The 12,010-nt window shown below is 36.4% G+C and overlaps 1 protein-coding gene across 3 annotated transcripts in view; it reads right to left on the reverse strand.

Moving 5' to 3' along the window:
* Positions 1-12,010, reverse strand: part of TUSC3 (tumor suppressor candidate 3) — a 184,893-nt gene that overhangs the window by 3,019 nt on the left and 169,864 nt on the right. Inside the window, exon 9 of one of the 3 annotated variants that reach the window (XM_061177632.1) lies at positions 11,303-11,393. The exons of 1 other annotated variant lie outside the window; for it this stretch is intronic. In XM_061177632.1, coding sequence (XP_061033615.1) covers positions 11,303-11,393 — 91 coding nt within the window. Of the gene's footprint in view, positions 1-11,302; positions 11,394-12,010 lie in introns of those variants that run through there. One more of the 3 variants, XM_061177634.1, reaches the window with a different exon arrangement.

Below are 12,010 nucleotides of genomic sequence, written 5' to 3' on the forward strand. Positions count from 1 at the left end.
CAAGAATAGTAATATGACCTTTATGGTCATTTTATACTTGCTAACTTTCTGGTGCTGGAAAGGTTAAAAAGGTTCTACAACTTTTTATATGTTGCTACATTCACAGAGTAAAAGGATCTTTGTATTTTCTTAATATTGAAATAGACTAAGAATCCTTAGTTACCAAGGTATTTGTTTACACCAGGGTTTTTTCCAAACTGAAATGTTTTTAGAAAACTGTTAAAATAATCTTTTTTTATATATTATTATGAAATGAGAAATACATATTTAATCTTGAACTGATCATTCTATTAATTGTACTAAAATAAAAGTTTAATCTAGCAGAGTACTATCTAATTTATATTTAAAAGCTTTTTCATAAAGAGTTATAAGCATTTGTTCAAGACACCGGAAATACCTGAGGCACAAAGGTGTCAAATATTTTGTTAAGATGTTTCTTAGAAAAGTATGAACTATTATTCTCCAGGTAATCATTCAATAGTTCATGTTTGATTTTATTTTTTTATTATATAAATGTCCAAGTTGTGTTCCAGTATGAATGTTTTATACTGATTTCATCGCTCAAGAAATGAGTTCCCTCATTTCTATGTATCAGGGTCTGACATACTTTTTGCTCTTCTCACATTTACCTGTCTAATGTTGATGTATCATCTAACGGTTCTCATAGATTCATGCTTCTAATACTGTTTGGATATTAACTTTCCTAATAAGGCTTATTATAAAACACATACAATGCTTTTGTATCATACTTAAAAACTGTTGAATGCTAAACACTGAATATATTCCTCTTATTTGGAATGTATTTTTCAGTGTTTCAGTCTGTTTCCTCAGAGGGAGAAGCTGCCTTGGGTGCCACAATCAACTTCTGTCCACCCGCTATCATGAATGAATCTCATGACAATTCATGGTAGTCTATACATGCATAACACTGACTACCGTGGCTGGCTTATTCTCAAGTGAATACATGCATGGTCAACCCTAACTCAGGTAGCGGTATAAGATGGATGCTACTTGGCAAGGGTATTGACCTGTACCCAGCAAGAACAGGTAGAGGCCAGGACCAGCAAATATGCCCCAGAAGCTCCCCTTCTCCTAGCCTAAAGGGATGCAAATATTCCCTTCTAGTGTGTAACTTTATTATTGCTTAAAGTACATCAGGGATGCCGAGGGGCCTTGTATATACAAAGTCAAAGCACTTCTCCCTTTAAGTCTGGCTCTCTGCTAATGCTCCCTCACAATAGCAGATATTCAGGATTTAGATAAAAATGCAGTCCCTGACTTGCTGGGGAGTGATATTCCAAAAGTTCATAAACAAGCTTATTATTTGAAATCAAGTTTTTCTAGAGAAAGATTATTTAAAGTAGTAACTATTTCCTCAAATTCAGGGCCCCCAGAAGTCAGCTTCAATCAGTATTCAACAAGACTTACTGATCATCTACTGTGTAGAAGAATATTATGAATAGAAGGGTGTTGCAAGAAAAGCAATGATTGAAAGTCATGGCCGTTATGTTTCTTCTCTAGAGGAGAGAGACCTGGATACAATAAAATATAACAGTGCCACACTTGATAAGATGGCAAAGAACAATTTAAACAAGCAAACGAAGGAAAAAACTGGGAACAAGTGAAATGAAGGGATAACAGCCTAAGCGAAAGGAGCTGATAGAGGAAAGACAAATTATGAGAACAGATTCCGTGTGTGCCTCACGGCTAAACCAGGAGTCCGCACACTGTGAAAGGCCTGGAAGTCAATATTTTAAGCTATGCGGGCCATAGGTCTCTCTCGGAATTACTAAATTAAGCTGCTCTAGGGCAAAAGCAGCCAAAGACAAGGCATAAACAAATGAATCTGGCTGTGTGCCAATAAAACTCTATTCATGGACACTGAAGTTTGAATTTTATATAATTGCCACGTCACAATATTCCCTTTTTTCCAGTGATTTGAACCTTTCTTAGTTTATATGGCACACAAAAATTGGCAGTGGGCTAGACTTGGCCCAAAGGCAGTAGTTGCTAACCCTGCTCTAAACCACAGGGTACAGTGAACGCTGTGCTGTAGGATGAAACAGATGGAAGCAAACTTTAATATAACCCTTCCCTCGGTTCAAAATATATACAAGTCAAACTGCTGACATCCCAACTTGAGTGTCGGGATTATAAAACATTTTATTTTATTCAGTTTCTTGATATTTTCTAGAAGGAACCTGTATTAACTTTTCCTTCTTTCTGGTTAGCCATCAATGGATTTTGATGAAGCAGCAGCATAATCTGTGCATATCTTAAAAAAATTCTGCATTACTCTCAAGTAAGTGATGGCTTATCGATGATAACGACTAAACACAGAGATAAATTAAGAGGCTGGGTGATATTCTGAAAAAGATACTAGGTATATAATTTAAGACGGCAGCAGTGGGAATAGAAAGTGATGGAGGCCAAACTGACTCCAAGGTTTCTATCTTGTATGATTATGAGAATAACAGTGTCGTAGGGAAAATGGGCAGGGCAGGAGACACAGGTTTGGAGCAGAGAGTTTGAGCTTGGCTTTGGGGTTGAGGGTGAGGGGTTAATGTGGTATTAAGGTCTGTTTCTAGATCTCAGGAGAAAGATCAGGATTTAACCTGTATATTGGGGACTGAGAAGTAATCTAAAAGGAAAAAGGAAGGTCCAAGCGTGCCATGTTACAAAGTCCAGGGCATATTATGTCCAAGAGGAGCTAGTTAACTAAAGTCCTAGAAAGGTTACACGGGTTGCAGAATGAGAAGAGACATCTGGATTTGGTCATTGGGTGGCTGCTGGAGACCCATATTTCATGTAATATGTAATGTTTGTTCCTTTTCTCTTCCTGTGAAATATCTGAACAGGCACCAAATAGTGGTTTGCACTTTGTTTTGACTTCTCTTAATTAATTTATCTGTTCCCCAGTGTTTTAAAAAACCAGAATGTATGCGGCGCTCTTGAATGAATGAATTCTGTCCAATTGGGAGCAGGTTAAATTCTCTACCAAGATCTTCAGCTGGACAGAATTTTCTTGTCTTATGTTCTCACTTCCTATTCTCAAACTGGGAAAGAAGTCAGAAACCTCATGGTTATGTAATGGCACTCGGTCGCACAGAAATCACTTCTGTGGATAAGGGGCAGCTGCTCCGATTTCATCTTGGAGCCAAAGAAGTGCAGAAGGGAGGAAAAGCCTTGGTTCTTTACTCAGAACAAGGATAGGCCACTAGTGAACTCACTCCTGTTCCCCTGGCCTTGTAGCTAGTAGAACTTAATGAGTCACTGTTCTCAGGATTTTCTAACCTTTATATTCACAAGTGTTCTAAGGGGATGCGAGGGAGAAGTAGTTATGGCTGTCAGCCAGGCCTCTTCAGCCAAAAGCCCTGGGGCTCCCTTCTTTGTAACAGAAAATTACCCAATCCAGAAAAGTCTTCAGGTCTGAAGTACATGATCTGAAATAAAGCCCTAAAGAAATTCAGGACTTTATTAGGAGTTGGGAAAGGGATCTTTGGGAATGGAAACCTTTCTATTGATATACCTACGGTTACGCAGGGTGAGAGCGGTCAAGTTTAACGACTGTTGAGGCCTCTTCTCTACAGCCTACAGAGCGGGGCACTTCGGAAGAGTCTGGATAACATTATTGTCACTATAACCAGGTGTGGTCAGAGACGTGGATGCTAGGTCTGGGGGGAAAAGACCAATAAAGCTAGTATGTGGGGTAAGGTTGGGGGACAGGTGAACAACAGAACTTCTAGATCACAGGAGCTTCCTACTCTTTCCCTCCTTTCGGGGGTTGCTGAAGGGTGGAGTTTCTGCCGGCGTAAGAAAGTTGTGTTTGCACAGTGGAAATAACCCTGTAGAGCTTCCTTTGCTGTGTGTGTCTCTGCTCAGACCATGTGTTCTGAGGTTTGAGGGACTGCAGTGCAAAATCAAAAAGCCTGGGCTCTGAGTTTTCTATAAAAATCACTTTGGATTTATACACAGGTTCCCAGCATCTATTTCTGAATTACCAAATGTTGATTAAAAAATCAGTACGTGTTTAGAAGACTTGTATTTTATTATTCTGGATATTAAGGCTTATATTGTTTGTTAGTGGGAAAAGGCATTTGACTATATTTTTCCTCAGCAGAATTAAACATATTTCTGTCAGTTGTTCTGCTTTCCTCCCTCAAGTAATAAAACAGAAGTAACCAAATAGAATTATATTTTGTTTGAAGTGGTGGGCATATGCATGCATATGAATATTATTGTTTAAAAAAACATACTGTGTTTGTCAGTGGTTAATTCCATGGGTCAAAGTCTATTGCTGGAAATTTTTTTCTGAGGGCTTGTCCCTGTAGCAGCTAAGTACAACAGCGTAAGGCTGGGATACGAGCTCGCATAGTTCTAAGTTATCTTGCATTTGTAAAACAATAGTTGGCCACAACTTGTCTTACTTATGAGATAAATATTATGGTTGTTATCCGAAAGATGAGGAAAACTGAGGCTCAGAGAAGATGAAAAGACTTGCCTGAGGTTACAGTTTTAAAGTGCCATGGTCCAAATCACATCTTCTCACTCAAAGTCCAGATCACTTTCCAATACACCACAGTGAAATACAACAATATGGAGAAAATAGTCCTTAAGATTCGATTTCCATTTGTACAATAGTATTACAAAGATTTAGCACTGTATTCTTTATGTAGATAAGATAGGACACACACCGCGGTGCTGCTATAGCACTCCAGCTCTTCTCTGAACCACCTCTAAGTCTTTGGTCCTTTACGTCATTCTTCAAAGCTGGAACTCAGCATCAGAAAGGCAATCCCAGTGAAATTCTTATCAATGATACATATTGTGGATTGATCACCACACCATTTCTGTGTTTTCTTTTGGTATGGCTCAAGATTGTGTTTTATATTTTCCCTACAGATGAAAGATCTACATCTAAGTAAGATGTAGAAAGGAAAGTGATATTGTTACATAGTGTACGTCCTGGGATTTTTTGCCTTGCTGTGCTTGTTCACTAGCATACTTTTCTCAAAATTCATTAGGAGTATCTTTCATGTCTAGCTTTTATTCTGTACTTTCCCTTACTGAATGTCAATCCTTTTTTTGGTTATTCATCATCTCTCAAAGTAACCAAAGCCATCATGAATTACAAGTATCTTGTTAAGACAATGGAATAGTTTCTATGTCCACTGTAAGCTTAATTAATACATATTTTTATATTTACTTTTGATGCCAGCCAGCTCAGGATCATTTTGAGGTTGCAATAAGTATCTTTAGAGCCCAGGTTTCTGGAATAATGTTTACACACTCCACACACCCCTCTAGGTGTGTGGAACAACCCAACAACTCCATGGGGTATCATGTGATGTGAATTCCACCTTCTGGAGTTGTGCAATGTGGCAAACCAGTACTCTTCTCTCCACTATGTTTCTATCTTAATGGTTCCTGTTGCAGTTAGATAAGGAATAAATAAAAAATGTTTTTGAATAAACATATTCAATTAACAAGTATATGATGAGCACCTACTATGTGCACAACACTTTGGAGATATAAAAAAGGCATTTCCAAGGACCTTCTCTAAAATACCTTATGATACTCTAGAATGAAAAGAACTGCAACACACAAAAGTTATATATGAATACTTAATGAAAAATGTAACGTGGTAAGGTGCTACTGAATAACCAAGTGCTGAAATGGCTAGTACAGGCAAGAGGTAGGTTAAGTAATTACTTCTGAGAACCCACTACCTTTCAGGCACTACAAATTGATTATATAATTTATCCCCTCAAAATTCTCAGATAGGTATTAATTATTATGCCAAGTTTACAGACGAAGAAACAAGCTTAACAAAGCTGTTATCCAACCCCATAAAAACACTACTTTTAGAGGTGAAGAAAAATGAGACTCAAAAGTTAAGTAACTCCAAGTCCCAAAGTTAGTGAAGAGAACGGAAGATTCAAACTTGGATCCGTGTGACTGCAGAGCCAGAGTTCTTAACTAACATACAAAATTATATACTGAATTTGAACTCAGATCTTGTGATTCTAAACATTATTTTTCCATTATACCATACTACCTCTCAAAGACAACCAAAGATTCGTAAACAGGAAGCAAAGTGATAGAATTAGTAGAGAATGTTTCATGCTGTTTTCCTACTAAAACAGAGACTTGATATGTCAAATAGTTTTATAGAAATTTTTTGAAGAAAACTTTGAATCAAAGTGTGTCAGTGGAAAACAGTGGGAAAGTAATTACCCATAATGGAAGACTCTCATGTATGACCACTAGCACTTTACTCTTCTTAGAAAATGGAATAAGCCCTAAAGTTAATCTTTATTTAGTACACAAGATGAATTCAGTACTATCACTAGAATAAAATTCCTTCTTTTTCTGAACTATGGCTCAGATGGTAATTACATCAAATTCTTAATAATCTTTGATATTTCACTGATAATTTCAAGGGATTCGAGAGCCCAATTAAGTTCATCAAAAGGTTCAGGGAAAATCTGTTCTTCACCCAACTGAACCATGCAAATAAAAAACAACAGTTGCCAATCCCAAACTCCCTAACAACAACAACAACAACAACAACAAAAAGACAAAAAATAATTGTAAATCACTATATTGTACACCTGTAACTTATATGATATTGTACATCAACTATACATCAAAAAGAAAGTGAAAAAAAATAACCCCAAAACAACAGTTGCTTAATCTTTAGCGTAAAAAAATCCTGCTTAGGAAAAATTAAATATAAATGTGTAAAATCTTTATATCAGAACTAATAAGAATAATTAGCATCAAAGAGTTATTGAGTAATTAATACTATGTGTCCTTTGCTAAGTACCAGGCAATGTGCTAAGTGATTTACATCATGTAATCTTTACAAATGTCAAAGTATGTAAACATTTCCCATTTACAAATGAGAAAACCAAGGTTTAGAAAAGTTACTTAACTTTCCCAAAGTCACTGAGCTAGTAACAGGTAGATCAGGGATTTAAATGAGGGAAGTTTGCTTATTGAAACTTAAAGATGATCTGGGAGAATTTAGTGATGGCATGAAACATGTTGATACTGTGGGGAAAAACCCTTAAGACTAAAATGTGGGGAAGATTTAAGGAAATAGAGTAAACATGTAACAGACTTTTATCCCTTTCAGCAAGTACATAGACCAAAAACAAAAAAAATAGCAGTGTGAAGTACTCAGAAAATAGGAAGCGCATTAATGTTTAAGGTTTTGTGAGGTTTAAAATTAAAATAAAAATGAAAAGCAAAAAGATCATTCCACATAGAAGAAATTAAAGGTTGTATATCAGACAATTCAAAATTGTGAGGAAATAAAAAATTAGTTTTAAAATAAATCTGGACATAGTTCTGTGCATCAGAGGCATTTCTTGGTACAAAAGTTATAATTCACAAACCTAAAACACAGATATCAAAGCCTACCAAAGGCTGGGACATTACACCCAAGAGAGTCCTTTGGCATTGGAGCCAAAGCCCCTGGCTAAAGGTGTTTTTCAGTTAGTAGATGGTGTTATGTTCAAATATGCATTTTCAGTAAAGGACATCTCTCGTCTTATCCAAAGTACTGGTATTATCTAAAGTAGGTAGAAGTGGGAGGTTTTTCCATTCTTTTTGAAGAAAACTGTTTATTTGTCCTGGCAGCTCATCTCATAGTCAAGGCAATGGTCTTGGTTGAGAAAGTCGTCTTTTTTTTTTTTTTTTTGCAAGCCTACTTCAATGTATGTCTGGCACAAAGGATTGGATTGATTTAGCTCTTGGTCACCAGGGTTTATGATTCATTATACTAGGCACTAGCTCTCATTGAAGATGGACATCCACAATGTCTTTTCAGAAGTACCCAGGCCAGGACATACCTCTGGAATATGGAATACCTTTCCTCTTGCTATAATGATGGTGTCCAGTATCTCATTTTCTCATTCCCTACAAACTACTTTTATCCGATAGGAGCAATATTTGGTTTGTTTTTTATTTATCAAATACTATAATGCTGGTGCCACAGACACGTGCTTCTGGGAATGCAAAGTGTTCCTTCAGAATGTGGTACTATGTTCATAACTGACCAAACCTCTCCCATAGGATAATTCAGTGGGAAATCTCTAGTCTCTTTTCCTTTTTTATTAACATGTCATCTTTCAACTATTCCCAGAATTATTTCTCTTGTCCTTTCTTTCATTTATTCCCTCTCTCACTCTGGCTTTTGCTATCACCTTTGCTTTCTCTCTAGTGAACTAGTTGGACAGAAATTTTTTTCACTATACTGCCAGGTTTTTAGAACTTAGCTCAGGATTTATCCAAATCTCTGGTATATATACTCTCTCCAGTCCTTTTGGCAACACTTGCTCTTGATGTTAATCATCTATTTATTATCATAATCATTCGTAAGAGAACTGATAAAATTTCTGAGAAAAAACCTTATTCTGAAAGAAAATGATGCAGTGGATTAAAAACAAACCCCAAAGCAATAGTAACCTACCATTACTAAAGTAACTCTGGCATATATCCACGTGTTAGACTAATAAGAGAATAAAGCTTTTCAGATGCAAAGTTGGTATTTTTTGCTCATAATGCTCCCCTCTACCATATTTTGTTAGCTCAGAGGGATGCTGTAAATGTAATGAAGGGAACACATATAACCTATTCTATCAACCTGACAAGGCAAGAGAATTTGATGATGAATGATTGGAGAGGTATGAGCTAGGAGGGCTAGAAGGATTTATGGAAGCATGATGAACGATGATGCATCACTATATCCATGGAAAAGACAGAATGCAGAAAAGCAGATACAAACAAAAGTTCTTAAGAGGCTGAAGAGAAATATTAGAAAGCTTTGAAGTGATATGAAAAGAGATGAATAAACTAAAAGAATGATTTAAACTGGGCAGTGGAAGAGCTGGATGGCTAAGTCCTGCAACAGTGCAGCAAACAGTGGAGCTTGAAAGAGTGGAGGCCAAAGCCAGGATCCTGCCTTCACGTCTCTCTAATGACATGTCACAGTCTTTCAGTGCACTGGGTTTCCCAGGCTTTTTTGCTGAGCTCTGTTCTGATTCTGTTTCTTGGCAGCTCCTTTTAGGGGTTTTCATCTAAACTATGTCAAATTTCATATTCACCAACCACTCTTGGGCGTGATTTCCATCTGACTTCTTACATCTCCACTTCCAGCCCCGTGAGGCCAGCTAACGGCAAGCCCAGTCCTTGTTTAGCCTGGTGGGCCCTCGACAAGGGAGTGTGACTGTGGCCCAGTAAGAATGGTTGATGCCACACTCATAAAGAAATAAGCGTATACTCTGGTTCAGAAATGCTTACTATGAATATCTAGGGTGAGGCCTGGAATAGGTATTTTGAAAAGCTTCCCAGGTGATTTACATGTCCACTCCTGGTAAAGAATCAGAGGATTAGAGATTTATACTACTAAATGACAATTACTTCTTGGGAAAAAAGTACAAACTTAAACTCTTCATATCATAACAAAATAGTGCTGTCAAATGTAACATTATTCTATGGAACGAGAAAAACAACTTTTCTCTACTTGTTCTAACATAGAGATATAATGACTAGAAAAATCTAGATAGGGGATGATATTCTTGTTAGATTTTGATGCTCTGATGTATAAGGAAAGCTGGAATTTGCTCTTTACCTTCCCCTATTTTCTGACCGTCAACTAAATAGGTTTTAAGAATCGCACAACATCCCTTACTATAGTAGTTTACCTTTTATTAAAATAGACACCTTTCATGGACACTGTAAATGCTGTAGGTTGAAATGAATTAATTTAACTGGTTTTTGGCACCCTGAATAAAAACTTAAGAGAAATAGAAATACTCTTCTACAGATTCCATCAACAGAAAACATGCAAGTCAAACTGAGACTCCAGTCATACAGAACCGTGATTCTCAGTCTTAGGGTAGGGGAAAAAGAAGAACATAAACTGCATCTTTCTTGGACGTACTTAATCTGGGATTTGATTAGTCTGATTTCACATTTTCAAAACCAAAATCAGATAGCCAGCCAATGTCAAGAATAAAATCAAGAAACTGGAGGCTTTAATTGCCTTTCTTATTACTCTTCTTGCCCTCAGAACTAATGTTTTTTAAAAATTCACTTATGCTGCAGGCAGGATTAAAGGTAGATGGCCTCACAGCTCAGATCTGATACTCACATTTCTTCCACTCCTTTAGTACATTTATTTTTAATGGGTGTGAGAAGAAGAGATTGGAAATGTGCCTCTGTCTATATGAGAAAACAGAGAGGTGGGGTTGAAGCGTCTTATTCTTCATTGTAAGCCCATAATCAGATCTGTGTCATGGGAATAGTTCTGTGCCCCAGAAAAAGCTATACATTGCTGCCATCACCTATGTAGAAACATTCTCAATATAATTGCTCAGTTCACATGCTAAAGGGATGTAAGGTATGAGATTTTATTTTCTACCAATATATCATTAGTTCTACTATCTCAACAGAAAAGAGTTTTCAAAATCTCTGAGAAAGGAAATACAGAACCTTTACTTATTAATTAGAGAGAAGGATGGGTTATTAGAAGGACTCCCTAGAGAAAGAGAAAGTGGAATATTGATTCCTTTGAGAGAAGCTGAGGGAGGAATGTGGTCAAGAAATGAATCTGCCTAATTCATGACCTGGACGACTCTAATCTGGCACATCCGTTGTATTTTGCTTCAGTGAAAAGTATAGTTTGGTTATAATAACATCATTTTGGAATGAATTTTCAACATCTTTCCATCCCCAATTATGAAAATATGTTGGTAAAAATCTTAGGAGATACTCATTATACAACTTCCAGTGACCAGACATTATTTTATCATTTAATTTTGCCTTTCAAGTTTGCTTTTCTTATTTGAAAAAAAGCTAAAACTTTGCAGAATTCAAAAGATGATGCAGTTTATTGGACATTGAACAGTAGATTTTATGAGAAAAAAATTTTGCAAATGAAGTAAAAATCATGATGGACAGGCAAACCAAGACAAGAAGAAATTCTGATAAATTCCACAAAATTTAAAACATTTTGTTATATGTTTATATACATATGTAATATGCATATAACATGTATCTCTAAAATAAAACTATACTATGCTAGGGAGCAGGAACCATGCCTTATATCTCCTCCATATAGTCTATGCGGAACACATGGCAGGTGCTCAAAAACTTGCTTAACAGAGTTTAAAGTCACTTGGCAAATAAGTTAGCTACTTTATATTAATCCTTAAATATATATTAACCATTGAAATTCTATTTATTCTATTAGTTAAAAATGAAAACAGTCACATTAGTATAATGATATTACCTGTAAGGGTAGCCGTGGTACTTGGAACGAAATATTGAAAGTAGAAAACTGAAGAAGAAGACCACCAGGCCTAATCCCACTAGACAAATGACTAGAAAGAGACAGAAAACTCCATTGGTCTAGACACACACAACCCAAATGTTTATATTTTTTAAATGCATTCAGTTAATTACAGTATACTTACATGTAACAGTTCATGGCACATACAGGTACAACAAACCAGATAATCATTATTTTCCACATTCTTCTCAATGAAAATGTACTATTTGGGGTATGAAAACAACAAAAGTGACTGATCTAAGTCTTCTGGTGGTTTTCTTCTCTTACAGAATTCCTACAAGTACTAAAAGGCCCCCAGAGGGATCAAAACAAAACACAACAAAATATGTGATAAACCGCAAACAAGATTATCAGCCCCTGCATTGTGAAGTACTGGCTATATTAGCAGAGACATTTGCATTATTAGAATGTGCAATATAATTTTATTTTCAGATGCCATGGAATATTTACAAAGAAATGTAATTTTAGGTTATTGGCTAGATTATTGCCTCAGTAAAAGCCTGTTACTTATAAATAACAGTTCGTCCCAGCGCACTGAAGGCTAGAAACAAAAGCTTGGGGAGTGAGAAAATATGAACTCTGTGACAGTCAAAGCAGGAGAAAATCCCCCTAAATTGCTGGTAATAGTGTCACGGTATTACTGTTTGT

The sequence above is a fragment of the Eubalaena glacialis genome, chromosome 20 (genome assembly GCF_028564815.1).
Source record: "Eubalaena glacialis isolate mEubGla1 chromosome 20, mEubGla1.1.hap2.+ XY, whole genome shotgun sequence".
Taxonomy (NCBI): domain Eukaryota; kingdom Metazoa; phylum Chordata; class Mammalia; order Artiodactyla; family Balaenidae; genus Eubalaena; species Eubalaena glacialis.